Source organism: Peromyscus californicus, unplaced genomic scaffold (genome assembly GCF_007827085.1).
Source record: "Peromyscus californicus insignis strain IS unplaced genomic scaffold, ASM782708v3 Scaffold_5__1_contigs__length_169319896, whole genome shotgun sequence".
NCBI lineage: Eukaryota > Metazoa > Chordata > Mammalia > Rodentia > Cricetidae > Peromyscus > Peromyscus californicus.
Window position 1 is genome coordinate 129,474,552 of NW_026294573.1, and position 17,383 is coordinate 129,491,934.

General features: G+C 38.1%; 1 protein-coding gene across 13 annotated transcripts in view; it reads left to right on the plus strand.

Annotated features, from left to right (window-relative positions):
• The window catches only part of Cspp1 (centrosome and spindle pole associated protein 1), a 102,184-nt gene that overhangs the window by 48,080 nt on the left and 36,721 nt on the right, over positions 1 to 17,383 (plus strand). For 7 of the 13 annotated variants that reach the window (XR_008213514.1, XM_052715149.1, XM_052715148.1 and 4 more), the window contains 9 exons: positions 1,798 to 1,896; positions 4,317 to 4,402; positions 4,915 to 5,008; positions 6,147 to 6,204; positions 6,676 to 6,717; positions 8,409 to 8,617; positions 10,823 to 10,944; positions 12,049 to 12,127; positions 14,014 to 14,143. Coding sequence is in view for 12 of the 13 variants with exons in the window: in XM_052715149.1 (XP_052571109.1) it covers positions 1,798 to 1,896; positions 4,317 to 4,402; positions 4,915 to 5,008; positions 6,147 to 6,204; positions 6,676 to 6,717; positions 8,409 to 8,617; positions 10,823 to 10,944; positions 12,049 to 12,127; positions 14,014 to 14,143 (919 nt within the window). In the remaining variant the exon portion in view is untranslated. The remainder of the gene's footprint in view (positions 1 to 1,797; positions 1,897 to 4,316; positions 4,403 to 4,914; positions 5,009 to 6,146; positions 6,205 to 6,675; positions 6,718 to 8,408; positions 8,618 to 10,822; positions 10,945 to 12,048; positions 12,128 to 14,013; positions 14,144 to 17,383) is intronic. The other 6 variants (XM_052715151.1, XM_052715155.1, XM_052715152.1 and 3 more) reach the window with 2 other exon arrangements.

Genomic DNA, 17,383 nt, shown 5'->3' on the forward strand with positions numbered 1-17,383 from the left:
GATGACACTAGATTATGTTACTTTAAAAGAGATCTGAGCGCCCATACTTCAGTTTACATAAAGCTGGCTTTTTATTTTTTATTTTATTTATTTATTTATTTATTTATTTATTTATTTATTTATTTATTTATTTATTTTTTGGTTTTTCGAGACAGGGTTTCTCTGTGTAGCTTTGCGCCTTTTCCTGGAACTCACTTGGTAGCCCAGGCTGGCCTCGAACTCACAGAGATCCGCCTGGCTCTGCCTCCCGAGTGCTGGGATTAAAGGCGTGCGCCACCACCGCCCGGCAAAAAGCTGGCTTTTTAAAAAAACGTTAAATTGAAGTAAATTTTAAAATGGTGTGTAGGGAACTGGGTTGGATATGGGTAAAAAATAGAAGCATCCCTGTTTTCGTGGCAAAGTCATAATGTTCTTAAGATTACCATTTGAGCTGATCCCCCAGAGAACTCTGACCATGCTTTTGTGGTGGAGACAAATGAGGATTATGATAGTCTGCGTCTTTGGAGAATTCTTTTCTTTTGCAGTGGAACGTGGCCAGTCCCGTTAATCTCAGCACCAACTTTACACTAACTATTGTATTATATTTCCTCAACCATACTTCTTTTTGTCTTCTTCAGAAGGAAAATATAATTCATTAACAGCCACATAAAGAAATATGACTTGTGAAATGCTGGTTTTTCATGGATGCTAATAAGTGTTTATGTAAAAAGTTATGCTGGTTTCTCTGGCGTGAGAAATTACATTTCATAAAAACAAATCAGTGTTTGCCAAATGGAAAAAGAAAGATAGGTGAAAATTTTTTTCACTTTTTAAATGATTGCTTTTTTTAAAGAAGGAAATAAATTCTAAACTTTCTTTTTGTTTATTATGACCTTATAAGTAAAGTGAAGGTTCCTCAGATCTATTCTGCATCAGACTGTCTTTAAAATGTTTTTTATTTAGCTTTTGGTAACATTCTTTCATGGGGTTTATTGTGTCAATTTTTAAGTTAAGAACTCAGTTTTATGTATTGTGAAATAATTCCCAGAAAGTATATGTCTGAATTAAAAAACAATTTTGTTTTAGTTTTGCCTGGAAACTTGGGTGTGTACGGGGGTTGTGTCTACTCAATGCCCAGAACAGAAGGTGCCCTGTAATTCCCATGTTAACCAAATGATGCAAGAATTCTACTGTGTTATCTTAGGTTAAAAAAAAAAAATTATATATATCTCGCTGGAGAGATGATTCAAAGGTTAAGAGCACTTGTTGCTCTTCCAGAGGGCCTGAGTTCAGTTCCCAGCAGCCAAATTGAATGTCTTACAACCTCTTCTAACACTAATTCTAGTTGATCAGACATCCTCTTCTGGCCCCCTCAGGCATTAGCAAAGACATAGCTTGTGTGCACACATGAAGGTGCATACAAACACAAAACACACACACAGACACAGACACAGACACTAAAACTTAAGTATTTAAACATAATATTAAAATAAAATATTCTAGAAGTTATATAGAAATAATTTACAGTGATCTCAGTTAAAATAGTATTAGGGACTGTGATTGTAGCATTACTTCCCCAGTGTATTGCTGTACACGAAAACAACAACAAACTTGACTTTCAACTCTCACTACATGTTGTTAATGCGCAGATATACTTGAGGCCACCCTGATTTGAATTAACTTTAGGATATGTTAACAGTAAATGTCAGCACAGTCCTTTGTTCGCTTTAATGCTGACACATGGGGCGTTAGAACCCTAGAGAGGTAAGAAGACCCACTGTGTGGGGGATGTGCTCTATAAGCTGATGTGTTTTTAAGGCCACAGGGAAACAGACAAAGGAATGTACCTCCTAGGGAGAATGAGGATGGTGTCACAGACCAGTCAAACGGACGGATTTCATCTGCTGGAAACACAAGGTACGTGATAGCAATTCTGTCCTTGAGTCTTTACACTCTGAAACAGTACCTGCCTAAAACTGACCTGAGGAAAAAGTAGAAAAAGCATAGTGTATTAACAGCCGTCCTTTACTAGTGGCAGGGATTATTGGGGAGAAAGGTGAGGAGGTATTATGGGTGAATATTTATGACATTTACTTTCAGCATTCTGTCTGTCCGCTCCCTTTCTCCCTTTCTTGTCTCTGTATCTGTTCTGGGGATTGAACATAAATCATTGAGCAAGGCAAGCACTTTACCACTGAGCTACATCCCTAGGCTTACAACATTCTTCAAGAAAAGTTTTTTTCTTTTCTTTTCTTTTTTGAGTAAAGCTTGGCTGGGCTTTCAGAGGAAGCCTCTCTCATTATAAAATATATAGTGCTCCCTTTGGCAGCATGTATACTAAAATTGGAATGATAAGTATATAAATTAATTTGAAATTATGAAGGCGAAATGAACATAATTTAATGATGTTATAATGAGTCTGAAACGTCTTGAAATTGTGGCTGGAGAGATGGCTCAGCGGTGAAGAGGCTGTTTGGTCTTGCAGGGGACTCATGTTTGAGTCCCAGCACCACATCTGGTGGCCCACAGCTGCCGATAATTACAGTGCTAAAGGAATCTGATTCTGCAACAGGCACACGTATAATGAAAAGTAAATCTTTGCAAAATATCTTGGTGTCATGGTACTGGAATTGGATTGAAAATGTCCCTGCAGTGTGACACTTTATTATTATTATTATTTGCTTGTTTTGCTTATTGGTAGAGTAGCTTTAATGCTTACTTTGTAAAATTAGTATTTGTTTCTATTGATAAGAGTTAGTAACTTTCTAGTTTTTTTTTCTTTGTATGTGCTTTTCTGTTTCATACATAAGAATGAATTGTTCTGTTCTTAAAAACTAAAACCTAAAAGAAACCACATGGACCAGCAAGATGCCTCAGCTGTGAAGGTGCTTGCCACTAGGCTTGATGACCTGAGTTGATCCTGGGAATCCACATTCTGTAGGAGAGACCCAACTCCCAAGGTTGTCCTCTGACCTCCACACTTGAATGATTCCACGTGCACGCTAAACACAAACAAAACATTTAAAAATGATGAAAATGTAAAGCAGAACCACATGCGGTCTGAGGATGTGGCTTAGTTGGTAGAGTGCTTGGCCATTATGGACAAAGCCCAGGATTTAATGCCCAGCACAGTGTCAGCAGTGTGGTGGTGCACACCTGTAATCACTACAGGTGGATTACACCTGTAATCCCAGCACTAGGAAGAAGGTGGAGGATCAGAGGTTCAGGTTCCTTCTCCTAGGCCGTAGAGGAATTCAGGGCCAACCTGGTGCGTGAGAGACGAGAGGATCAGGGAAGTGTGGGACAGGAGCATGAGAAGGTGATGGAGAACTGAATGTGATGGGACTATGTCATATGCATGAATGACAATATCCCAGTGAGACAGGGAGGTTTGTACAGTTGGTGTGTGCTGATATGGAAAACAGAATAAATGGTTCTAATACATAGTACGGTGAAGTAACAGTGTCTTTTCTTAGGAGAAATACAAAGTATAAACTATCCTTGGGACAGTAAGAGAACTTGCTGTTTGTCCAATTACATTTTCAAATTTGAGGGTCTGACTTTTTTCTTTGTTCCTTTTTTTCAAGAAATTTTGTTTTTTTAAAATCCTTTTTTCCCCCCAAAGGAATAATCTTTTCTAAGTGAGGATACACACACACACTTATTCTAAAAATTATTCTTACTGGCTAATTTCATATAAAAAGGATTTCAAATCTGTGGACCCAGTGAAACTGGCTGAAGAAAAGTTTTATATATATATTGGAGTCCCTTGGTATAAAGAAATAAAATACCATAGTTTTAACTAGCATTCTGAAAGAAAGGATAATTCACATCCCACTTTATTAATTGTTTTTATTCAAGGGTGCATGCATGTGTTTGTAGGGCCAGAAGTGGAAGTCTTGTGCTTTCCTCCATCCTGTGCCACTGTATTCTCCGAGACAGGACTTTCAGCTGAGCCTGGGGCTGGCATGGCTGGCCAGCCAGCCTTAGGGGTCCTGTCGTCACCTCCCCGGCTGTGGGACTGTGGACATGCACACCTCTATCAGCTCTTGTCGGTGTGTGCTGAGGGTTGAGCCCAGGTCCTCAGTGCTTTTCAAGTACTTACTCACTGAGCCATCTCAACTCCTAACCAGTTTTTATTCTTTGAGACACAGGGATTTTACATGTGGTTGAATCTTACTGTGTATTCCAGGCTAGCTTCAAACCCACAGTCCTTTGGCCTCAGCCTCCCAAGTGCTGGAATTAATGGTGTGCACCACCATTCCAGGCCTATATGTTGAATTTTGATTTCCTAAAATCACCTGGATTTTAATATTTGCTCGCTCTTATTGTTTTAGTGCTCAGGATAATGAACCACCTGAATCTGCTCATCGTGGATCTGCTGATCCCCTTATCTGTAGTCCCTTTGCAGGGATGCTCTTTGGTATGTATAGAAATTCCAGTTGATTAGACCTTGGCAGGGTGTTGAGTTAAATGTCCTTAGTGAGAACTCAGTATTGTAAATAATGATGCCTTATGAATAACAGCGGACAGTTACTTCATGCTGGGTACCATGCTTAGCATTTCGCATGCATTGTATAGAACTGTTGATACTTTTAAAGCTGTGTAACTTAATTGGCTCCATGGCTTATAGATGATAGGTGAAATTAGTTTGGGTAATAAGGTTTTATTTTTTTTCTTTTTAACTAGGACTTTATTGTACTGTGGATGTTTGTTTTTATTCTGTTTTATATGTGACTGTTGATTCTTTGATTATCCTTGGGACAGTAAGAGAACTTGCTGTTTGTTCAATTACATTTTCTTTAAGGGTCTGACTTTTTTCTTTGTTCCTTTTTTAGAAATATGGTGGTCCTCTGGAGGAACAGCTAGTGCTCTTAACCACTGAGCCATCTCTCCAGGCCTAAGTTAAGTGTCTTAACTCTTTTTCTTATCCAGGAGGTGAAGATCGAGAAGCTCTCCGGAGAAAGAAAGAGAAATATAGGCAAGAACTGCTGGAACAGATGGCTGAGCAGCAGAGGAAGAAGAAACGGTAATGAAAGGTTTGCATTTAGCAGACCGCACTTGTGTACAATGATAGGATGTGAAGAGTGAGCAGCACTATTTCCTAATGTTTCCAAGCCAATTGCTTGATTGCACATCACCTGCCTGTGCCTGTTAGATTATTGCTCAAATACTAACAAATTGTTTATCTTTGAAAACAAGAAATGGTAAGCATACACCCGTGCAGAATGAAATATAGCAAGTCACAGTGTTTATGTTGTATTCAACTCTGTTTGTAATCTTTATTTTTTCATTTTTTTATTATTTTTTCCTTTGACAGTTTCAGAAATGTAGCTAATGAGTTTTAATCCTCCTGACCACTGTTATCTTCTCAGTTTTCTTAAGTTATCTGTGAAGTGTTAATTAAAATTATGAATAAAAATCTTGGTTCTAAAGAAGTGGAGAGTTATCGTCTTATTCCTTTCCTTACCTCCAAGAGGAAGTTAGTATCTTAATATCTGCTATTAGCTATCTTAAAGTCCTTTTTTTTTTTTTTGTAGTGTTGGCCTTTGAACCCAGAGCCTTGTGTTGGTTAGTTAAGCAAGCTACTATTGAGATTTTCTTTTCTTTAAAGATTTATTTTTATATTATTTGTGTGAGTGTTTTGCCTGCATGCAAGTGTGTACACTATGAGTGTGCCTGGTTCACTTGGAGGCCAGAAAAGGGTGTCCGAATCCTTAGGATTGGAGTTACAGGTGGTTGTGAGCTGCCATGTGCATGCTGAGAACCTGAACCCAGGTCTTCTGCACAGCAACAAAGGGCTGTGACCTGCTGAGCCATCTCTCCAGCCTTATTGGCTTGAAAAGATACACGTGCTCTTCAAGAGATTTCCAGTTTTTCCGTAAAATAGTCTGTCTTGTTTTTCTCTTTTATTCTGTGTAAACTACTGTGTCTTTGAAGTGCCTCCAATATTCACTTTGAGATGTATTTTAAGGAGTTTGACATGTAATGTAGACTATGATTAAATTTGGTTTTAGAATTTTAAAGCTTTGTTATTAATTAAAGGAATTATTTGTATTTGGAGATTGATTATATGGACTTTGTGTGCAAATCTATTTCATTGATGACTGTAATTTTGATTGTGCATTTACTACAGTTTCAATTTATAAAATCTTAATTTTGTCTAGAGAAAAAGATTTACGACTTTCACTTGCGGCGGCTTGTGTACGCGGCCCTGAAAAATCGGTAAGAGTCTTGGCATCCTTCAGTGTTTAATCTTTCATTTAAATAAGCCTCAAGTGGTAGGAGCAAGTGAGGCTTAACACGTTGGGGTACCGTAAAAAGCAGTTCACTTTTAACAGTAGTGAACCAATTCTGTTCTCATATGTCAGTCATAACTTATGAACCACAGAAACGGTAGATGAAAATACAGTCCTATTCTTAAATATTACCCCGTTTTTAAGATGATTTTTCCCTTTTCATCTGTGTATCTTTTTTTAGAGTTAGTTTTGCTTTCTGTTCACATGTGCATGTCTGTAGGAAAATTATCTCAGTGTAACTTAATGCTATGTTTAAATAAATCTTGACCATTTATTGTTCTTTATAAGAGTAATTTCCAAAAAACCTGTAACTTGAGTCTTTTCATTTTGTTACTGTGAAACTAGAAGAATAATCATACTCTTTTTACTTCAATTTTGCAATTCTCACATCATTAAGTGGAATGACTCAGACACATCGTTGCAGTTAAGTAAGGAGGAGGTAACGCTTTACTGCTTTCCCACAATGCACAGTTTTGTTATTGGATGGGTAGTGTTTATTAGTTGCAAGTTTTTGTTTCTTCTGGGAATGATGGTTAAGACCTCTACTATTATTAAAAACTTTAGTTTTTAAAAAGGATCTAGCAAATCCTTAAATTACAATTACCTTAATTATTATTCAGCTGTAGACAACTTTGGATTTACTTAAGTATGTGTTTCTTGAGTTGTCTGCTTTAAAAAGTTTAGTGCCAGGACTGGAGGTGTAGCTCAGTGGTTGAATGTTCTTAGGATGTACAAGCTCCTGGGTTTAGTGTTTTATTCTGCTCTGGTGTCTCCCCATTTTGTGTTTCTTTTTCCTTCTTTTTTTTTTGGGGGGGGAGGGGTTTCAAGACAGGGTTTTTTTGTATAGCCTTAGTTGTTCTTGGCTGTCCTGGATCTCGCTCTGTAGACCAGACTGTCCTCAAACTCACAGAGATCCGTCTCCCTCTGTCTCCAAGTGCTGGGATTAAAGGTGTGCAACACCACTGCTCAGCTTTATGTTTCTGACTATTTGTATAATAGCAATTTTAATCTTAGAGATCATTCCTGAATCAGGCCTGATCATTTTCTTTTTATAAAGCTGTTTGAGAGGTTGAGGTAAGTTCAAGATCTCTGTGAGCTACAGAGTAAGTTCATAGCTAGTCTGGGCAACTTAATAAGACTCACAAAGTAAAGTAAAAAACAAAACAAGAAAATTAAAAGGGTCAGTACTACAGCTTAGTAGGAGAGCTGCTGCCTGACATGTGTGAGATCTTAGGTTTAGTCCCTGGCTCCCAGTACTGGGGAGGAAAAAACCCTTCCTGATCATTTTTGTCTTGCAGAAAAAAATGTATAGGGTCCAAAGGTAATCTTTTTTGTTTCCCATTAAATACCTTTAAAGTAAATATTGCAATAAAAAATTAACTTTTGGAAATTTGAGCTTTTTAATGTAATATGTTAACATGTTAAGTTTTATAGTGTTATAAATCTTATTTATTTATTCTGGAATTGAATCACCTGAAGAGCATCAAGTTGAATAAATATATATGAGGTAAAAGTTAAACATTATATTGGTGTTGAAATATTTAAAAACATAAAATGATACTCAAGTAAATAATAGTAAATGGCCCCTGGCTCATCCAGTTGTGGCTTTTTTTTTTTGTCAATAGATTTTTATTGCAGCACAGCTTTGCTCACTGTTCACGGTTGCCTGTAGCTGCTTTGGCACTGTGGCTGAGTCAGATGGTCGTAAGGAGACATCTGCATAGCCTTCATGTCCTCACTCTCTGATGCTGTACAGAGAGCATTTGCTCATGCTGCTCTCCAGGATACTTTGCTCTCACAAATGGCCGCTGAGTAGAGAAGTGCCTAGTGCTGTTCTGTAATAGAGAGAGCTCTGCACTTGAAGGTAACACCTGGGTGCAGTGCTCTTTCTATTTCTTAACCATGAGACAACGGCATGTGATTTATGTGCTTCTTGGGGAGCCTCAATTACCCACTTATAAATAAGAATCAGATCTTTAAAGTCTTTTATAGCTGTAAAATTCTGCTGTTCTGTAACTGTCTTAATTGCCTGCTGGGATAGAGGGTCCTTGGACGTCCTTGTCACCTTTAAACTTACGATTCTATATAACAAACAGGTTTGTTTGTTTGTTTTCTTTTTCTTTATTTTAGCCTGATAGACTAAAGCAGTTTAGTTTGACACCAAGACCCTTTGAAGAGATGATACCACCTGAGAGACCCAGAGTAGCTTTCCAGACACCTCTCCCTCCTCTCTCTGCCCCGTCTGCCCCACCCATCCCGTCAGTTCATTCCGCCCCTTCTCAAAATGAAGACTTGCACAGTGGACTCAGCAGCACCCTTGGTGAAATGGTGCATCCCAGGTGCTTGTTTAAATGTTTTGTGTTTGGGAATTAGGTAAGGTGGTGTTGTGTCTTCTGTTTAGAGGGTGAGCTGTGGCAGGTGATGGTGGCCTTCAGGGGATTTAAGAATAGTAACTTTGCCAAATAATCTCTTCCTATTCATTGTTATTGATATTGTTTTTCTCTGCTATTAGAAAAAGGAGAAATCTTTGTCTCTATCATTTAAAGAGGATTAAATTTTAGAAAATGAATTAGTAAGTACATGTTAGTATTTTTTAGGTCATATTTTTAATATCTTTTAGCATAGAAAATTTGTGCATTATTCCATTATTTCCACTTGGCAATCACTGAATTGTTTCTTCAACTTATTCAAAAAAAATTTCCAATATGGCACATATCTGTATGGTTTTATTTTAGCTTTGCTTCAGTTCTCTCTGGGCTTACTCTAGAGCTGTTGGGACTATAAATCTGTAATACATATTGAACATATCATTTCTATAGGTGAAAAGCATGTTATACTAATCTGTATGTTAAGAAAACCCTGTAACACAGATATTTTCTGGCCTACGCTTATTTTCTTGCCTGTGGTTAATATGCTAATTATAGGAATACGTTTCAATTTGTAGAAGTTTTTCTTAACCTTTTAACACGTATTTCTGAGATGTCTTTCCTTTCAGCAGGACTTGGTCTTTTTAATTGCTACTAACAAATTGTAAGGCTTTTCTTACAGTGTTTATCAGGTGCTTCTTTGTTTCCTTACTGACTTTCCTGCTTCAAAGACTGAGAGACTGGGAATGCGGGGCCGGGGCTGGCTTCTGTGTTGGCTTCACGATTGAATGGGCAGCTTCCCTGGACTCATGCAAACACGTTTTCTTATTTGTAAAAGTTGGTGATAGTAGTCGCCTACAGCTGGAGGTCGCTCTGAAGGTGGACTCTGCTGTGTATATTTACGGTTCAGGAGTTGCTGATCATCAGAGTCCTTTCAATCTGGGTTCATGATAGTGAAGTTAGATACACTGAGTGACTAATGAGTGTGGAAATTGCTCACTATTGAAGAGACTTGGTGCCGTGTTAGCCCTCCCAGGTCTTTAGGGGGACTATGTTAATACTCAGGTAACAGTCTAGAAAGCTCCCTTTTTCTTTCTGTTTCTTTAAAATAATTTGTTCTTGCCATTTTTATTATTGAAGCATACTATTCTGGTAGAGACACATAACTGTCTCCTACTTAGTAAAGAAATGTGGAAGTACAAGTTTTTATACATTTTAAGTTTATGAACTATTAAAGATTTTATCAGGACTGTATTGATTTTCAACTAATCACATTTTGGTTGACTTTCTGTGAAAAACCAGTAAGTTTTACATATAAAAAAATACCCTTTTGGACTGGGGAGATAGTCCAATCAGTAATGTACCAAAAAAAGCTGGGTGTTGTGGGGTGAGTTTGTGGTCCCAGTGCTGGGAGGTGGAGACTGGATACCCGGGGCTTGCTGGCCAGCCAGTAGAATTACTGAGTTCTTGGCCAATAAGCGACACTGTCTCAAATAAACAAAGTGGACCGCTCCCGAGAATTGATACGCAAGGGTGACTAATCACCTCTGCACTTGTGCATACACATGTGCACATTCTCTCCCACGTGCACGAGTTCCTGTATACTGAATGGACACACGAGCACCCATGTGGACACTTGCACTTCCATGTGGACGCATGCACATGCATAGCCACACACACCACACACACACACACACACACACACACACACACACACACACACACACTCTCTTGCCCACACAGAATCATTTGTTGTCCTGTGTCTGAATCTCTCACTCTTGTCATATACCTCAAGCATCCTTTCCTGGAATCTTGAAGCTTTCCTCCTGTCTCTTTAGAGACTGGACATCCTGCTTTTTACAGTTCCTTTAGCATTCTTTGTCTGCTTGTCTTATCTCACTGGATGCTGTCCTGTTGTAACATTGCTGAGGGGCAGGGAGTAGACCTTTGTTGATATGACACATAACTATTGGATATTACTCAATTAACTTCTTCTTATCAAAGTGTTTCCAAAGTTTTAAAATGTGTTGCCATTTGCTTTTTGATTGCTATTTTTTTCTTGAGCAATTAGTACAAGATTGATTTTTAATTTCAATAATACCTTTTACAAAAGATTAAAATATTTTGATTAAAAGTAATAAAATATGAGAATAATTTTTCATTTTTCTTTTCCTATAGGATTATGCCTCTGCCTCCACCTCCTCTACTACCCACTATGGCCAGTAACTATCGAACGCCTTATGATGATGCATACTATTTTTATGGTGCCAGAAATACACTGGATCCCAGTATTGCTTACTGTGAGTTTTCTATATTGTAAACATATTTTTCTGGTGAATTAGTAAGGATAATTGCTTTTATGGAAGCAATAGTATATAAATGAAAATCAGGTACATCTTTATTTAATTCAAGCATTATATATTTACTGACAATAAATTCATACCTAATATTAAATCCAATTTTATTACTTTGACACAGTACATGGCACGGATATTTTCTGAAGAAAAGAGATTTGTTTTAGAGGTCTAATATGCCCAAATAGCACATGTAGGACAGATGTGCATATGTGTCTGTCTTTGGTCTTTTTCACTCTTCCTGTAAGTTCACCATGATTAGTCACGGGGCTACAGTTTCTACTCTGTTAAATTTGTGAGCATAAAGTTTTATGAATTAAGCTCCTGTGTGCACTTTAGAGGACAAACCATAGCAATACCCATTTTAAAATCCAGTTACAGATGGAGGGAGGATTATGGGTTCAAGGCCAATTTGGGCTACCAAAGAAGTTCCCAATCAGCTTGGTTCATAAAGCAAGACCCAGTCTGTAATACGTCTTTATCTGTCCCACCAGCTCCCAAACAATGATAATGATACCGATACAGAAACTTCTTACTAATTATGAAAGCTTGGCCTATAGCTTAGGCTTGTTCCTAACTAGTTCTTAAACTTAACCCACTTCTATTAATCAATTTCCTGCCATGTGGCTCGTGGCTATTCCTCTCCTCCTGCATGTCCTGCTTCCTCCATGTCTCGGTGGCAACTCTGCCTTCTTCTCAGAGTTTCTTTCTCTTCCTAGAAGTTCCGCCTATACCTCCTACCTAGCTATTGGCTGTTCAGCTTTTTATTACACCAGCCACAGCAATACATCTTCACACAGTGTACAAATATCCCATAACACCAGTCTTAAAACCAAAATAAATCTAATTGTGCTCATAGTTATTTCCTTTTTACTCAGAGTTAAGAAGTAATTGTTTTATGTTCTCCTATGTTCTTTTGCTAACTCTTAACCCAGAAGGATATGCTGGTGCTTGGGAAAAGCATTCTGTACATTTTTCTTTAGAGATAAAGTGTTATTAGTAGTAAGTCCTCTGAAATAAATGTGTTCTTTTTCTCCTTTCCCCTTTAAGATGGCTCAGGAGTGATGGGAGGACTGCCTGCTCCTCATGTCTCTGCCCCTGTCACTCACCAAGTAGTACAGCCTGTCGTGTAAGTCATTTCTTAAAATCATATTTTCTTCTTTCCTCTACACAATATTAATCTTCTGCCTACCTGCTCTAGAGAGCACTTGCAGTAGTAGTTTTTAGTGTACTTGCAACATGACATAACCTTCTTCAGAATGCTTCTCATCCTTTTTTTTTTTCAAGATTTATTTATTTCTTATGTATACAGTATTCTGTCTGCGTGTATGCCTACAGGCCAGAAGAGGGCACCAGGTTTCACTACAGATGGTTGTGAGCTACCATGTGGGTACTGGGAATTGAACTCGGGACCTCTGGAAGAGCAGTCAGCGCTCTTAACCTCTGAGCCATCTCTCCAGCCCCCTGCTTCTCATCTTATAAACTGAACTCTGTACTGTGAAGTCAGTAATGGTGCAACTCCATTTCCTCCTGTGACATGCCCTGGCAGCCACTATTCTGTTGTCTCTGTGGCTCTGACTTCCAGTACCTCCTGAGGGATCGGACAGTATTATTTCACCTAGCACAGGCCTTTAGTTTTGCTTGTTTGTTTGTTTTTTTATTTGTATTATAACTTACGTTAGAATTTTCAAGGCTGAATAACAGTACATTGTGTGTCTACACCATTAGTTTTACTTACCCGTTTATCCACTGGCAGACATTGGAGTTGCCTTATCATTTTAGTTGTTGTAAATATGCTGCTATTAGAATCATTGTTGTATAAGTATCTTTCCAAGTTCTTATGTGTATATACCCAGGAATATAATTTTTGGGTCACATGGTAATTATTTTAAAAATATTTTGGAGGAACTGCCATATTATTTCACAGTGGTATACTATTTTGCCTTCCCATTATACAGTCCAAGATGTTAACCCAGAGAATGCTGCCTTACATGGTGGGTGGGTTTTCTGACCTCAGTTTACCTAATCAAGCCCATCGGCCTGCTCAGAGGCTGGTCTCCTAGATCTCATTACACTTGGCAAGCACTTTACTGAAAGAACGATCTCCCCATCTCTTCACTGTAGTGTTTTGTTTTGTTTTTTTTTCCTTCCTCCTTCTCAGTGCTGGGACACAGGTCCTTCTAAATGCTAGGCAAGCCTTCTGTTACTGAGCCACACTTCTAACCCTCAGAGTAGTTGTGATTTATGTTTCCTTATTGATTTAGTGATGTTGAGCATATTTTTATATGCTTTTGGCTATTTGTATCTTCTTTAGAGAAATGTTTATTAATCATTTGTTTGTGGTTGAATTGTAGTTATTTTACATTATGGATATTAAAACATTTGTGGATTGCCTTTTAATTCTGTTGATACTGTCTTTTTAGTTTTTATTTGTGTGTGTGTGTACGTGTTTTTTCATGTGTGTGTGTACACGTGTGCACACCCATAGAGGTGTCCACAAGGGACAGCAGTTTTGGGTCACAGGTGGTTGTGAGTGCTGGGAACCAAGCCTACGTCACTACTGCTTAGCTAAAGACACAGGTTGAATCCATTTGTAAGTTTTATGTTTTCAAAGCAGAGATGGGAGATTTTATGGAGGAGTCATTTAATTAAGAATTTCTTCAAGACTTTTTATTTTACTTTCTATTTATTTTTTTGAATGTGTATGTGCATGTGTACAAATGTGCCACAGTTGTATGCCACAGTATGCATGTGGAGTCCAGAGGACAACTTGCAGGAGGTGCTTCTGTTTGTGCCTGTGGTCCTGGGCACGGAAGAGTAGGTGCTGTACCCGCTGATCCATCTTGCTGGCTTTCTCCTTAAAGATGTAGGTGCTGTACCCGCTGATCCATCTTGCTGGCTTTCTCCTTAAAGATGGTTTTATACGCCAGGCAGTTTCAAATAATTGTTTTTGTTTTCTTCTAGAATTTGCTTGTTCTTATAATAAATTGATTCGAATTATTTATTTGATGTTAGGAATCCTGTTGGACAGAATGAACAGAAAATTTTAGGTGATCGCTTCATGAATTCAGGACTGATCTTTGAAGATAAACCAAAACCTTCCAAACAGTCACTTCAGTCTTACCAAGAAGCTCTGCAGGAGCAGGTATTCCTTCATTCATGTATTCCTTTGGTGTTGACTGAGTTATTTATAGCACAACCTTAGACCTTAGGAGAAACAATAACAGGCAATGTGGTAAGCTTTGACGTGGGTACACTGGAATGCTGTAAGAAACAGTAGTCTTACCTAGGACAGTTAGAGCTTCATATAGAGTGGATATTTGAGCTGCAGACATTCTTGGTATACTCAGGGAGCTTTATTCACATTATTTTTGTATTTCCCTGTGTCTGCTCCTAGGGAGTTGCTTATTTATGTATTGAGTGCATGTGTGTGTGTGGTTCTCTCCTTTTACCATGTGTTTTTTGGGTATCAAACTCTAGGAGTTAGAGTTGGTAGCAGGTTATATGACCTTTTGAGCAGTTTTGCTGGCCCTAGAGGAACCTTTAGTGAACTGTTATCAGTTCAGTTCATCCTGGAGGTGCTAAGGCTCTGAACCATATGGGGAGAAAGAGAGGATGTCCAAGAGACACTTCTCTGATCTTTCATGCACAGGGCATGGGTATAGGGGATAATAAAGAGCAGGGGACTTGACCATGATTCATAGTGTTCAAACCAAGGAGACTGAAGAGGCACACTGGCTTCTCTTGTAGTTTATATTGTAAAGAAAACTTTCTTAGAGGAGTTTGTAAGGGTTTCCCAGGGCCAAGATTCAAGGTGTAGGTCCACATTATAAAGTACAGTTTTTGTTGTTTTCTTTTTTTGAGGTAGGGTTTCATGTGTGCCAGGCTGGCCTTGTACTCACTTCTGTGATGAAGAAAGAATGGCCTTGAAATCCCAGTCCTCCTGTTTCCTTCTCCCTCCTTGGTGCTGTCCTGTTTATGTGGTACAGAGGATTAATCTTAGGACTTTCTAGGCAAGGACTCTACATTCCTAGTCCTTTGTTAATTTTATATGAACATATTTATCATTTTTAATTCTGTGTTTGTGTGTCTGTGTACATGAGTGCTGATGGCCACAGTAGTGTCAGATCTCCGTGGAGCTGGAGTTATAGGCAGTTGTGAGTTGCCCTATGTGGGAATCAAGCTTAAGTCCTTTGCAAGAGCAGTGCTCACTCTTAACTGCCCCAGTCCCTTGTAAAATACTCTTATTCACTTTTTTTTTTCTTTTTCGAGACAGGGTTTTTCTGTGTAGCCCTGGCTGTTCTGGAATTCACTATGTAGACAAGGCTGATCTTGAACTTCCAGAGATACACCTGCCTTTGCCTCCCAAGTGCTGAGAGATTAAAGGTGTGCACCACCACTGCCCAGTTTTTTTTTTTTTTTTTTTTTTTTTTTTTTAGACAGGATCTCATTGTGTGTATAGCTGGCCTGGAACTCACTACTGTACCCACAAACTCAGAGAGATCTATCTGCCTCTGCCTCCCAAGTGCTGGGATACAGATTTGCTCGTTATGTCCTTAAGCTTCTCTGAATTTCCTCAGTAACTTTGATAATGTTTCCACTTTCAGCTCTGATTTTTAAAATTTGACTAAGGATTTGCCAATATTGTTAATCTTGGCAAATGAACCGACTCTTCATTCCATTAATTCTTCTTCTTTTTTTTTTTTGATAAATTTTTTGATAATTTTATCCCTGACTAGAATTCTCTCTTCTTGTCTATTCTTGTTTTTCCAAGGTCTTCAATTACATCATTAAGTTATTGATGAAAGCTTTCAGTCATTTCGTGTATTCATTTAATACCATAGACTTTCCTCCTAGGACTGCCTTCATTATATCCATAGATTTTGGTATATTGTGTCTTTTTTTCATTAATTCTAGAAATTAAAAAAGAATTCCTTCTTAATTTCACCTTTGACCCAATTTTCATTCAGTCGTGTATTGTTTAACATACACAAGTTTGTGTACTTTTTAGTCAGTGTTATTCTCTTGTGATTAGATGAAATGCAGTATGTTTTTTCAGTTTACCTAAATTTGTTTAGACTTACTTTGTGTCCTAATATGTAGTCAATTTTGGGGAAAGTTCCATGGGCTGCTGAGAAGAAAATGTATTCTTTAATGTTTGGGTGGAATGTTCTACTGTAAATGTCTTTTAGATCCATTTGATTAATGGTGTCATTTAATTCCAGGCTTTCTCTGTTTTGTTTTTGTCTAGAGGACTTGTTTCTTGGTGAGAGTGGAGTACTAAAGTCAGCCACTGTCACTAATTGTGTTCGGTCTGTGATCTTAGAGGAGGATGCCATTGGGCTTAGTGTCTCAGTGTTCAGAATTGTCGTATCCTCTCGTTGGATATTTCCTTTAGTGAGTAGGAAATGTCTTCTCTTTGATTAAGTTTGGTTTGAAATTTATTATTTCGTCAGATATTAAGCTAGCCAGACCTGCTTGATTCTTTGTTCCGTTTATTTGGAACAATACCTTTTTCCATTCTTTCATCAATGATGGTGTCTGTGGTTGATGGTGAGGTGTGTTTCTTATAACAAGCAAAAAGATGGATTCAGGTTTTTAATCTAGTCTGTTAGTCTGTGTCTTTTTGTTGGGGAATTGAGACACTTATTATTGGGAGTTAATTTTGATCAAAGTTTACTAATTCCTGATATTTTGTGGTGCTGTTTTCTTAGACCTCTCATGGTCAACTGCATTGAGGTTATTTATTCCCTGTACTCTTGGGTGTGCTTAATCTCTTTAGACTGAACTGTTCCTTCTAGTGTCCTCTGTAGAGCTGACTTAGTGGACATAAGTTCTTTAAACCTAGTTTTATCACAAAGTGTTTCTCCTTACATTATGACAGTTTTGCTGGGTATAGTAGCCTGGGTTGTCATCTGTATTCTTTCAGAACTTTCTGTCCAGGGCCTTCTGGCTTTCAGACTCTCCATTGACATGTCAGATGTTACTCTGATGGACCTGCCTCTGTAGGTAACTTGGACTTTCTCATTTGCAGCTTCCAATATCCTTTCTTTGTTCCTGGGGAATTTCTTTTCTGATCTTTTATGTTTGGTGTTCTTTGTGTCTCTCATCCCTTGATTAATACCTTTTCCCTCAGATTTGAGAAATTTCCTTCTATAATTTTGTGGAAAGTGTTTTCCTATGCCTTTGATCTGGGTTTCTTTTCCTCTGTACCTAATTTGTATGTCTGGTCTTTTTATATATAGTGTTTCAGAGTTCCCAGGCGTTCTGTTCCTGGGGTTTGTCTTTTTGATTGTTTGTTTATTTTTAGATGAAATTTGGTCTGACCAGAAGGTTTCTTTCCTCTAACTGGTGTTGCAGATCTGCTAGTCTCTCCCCCTGACTC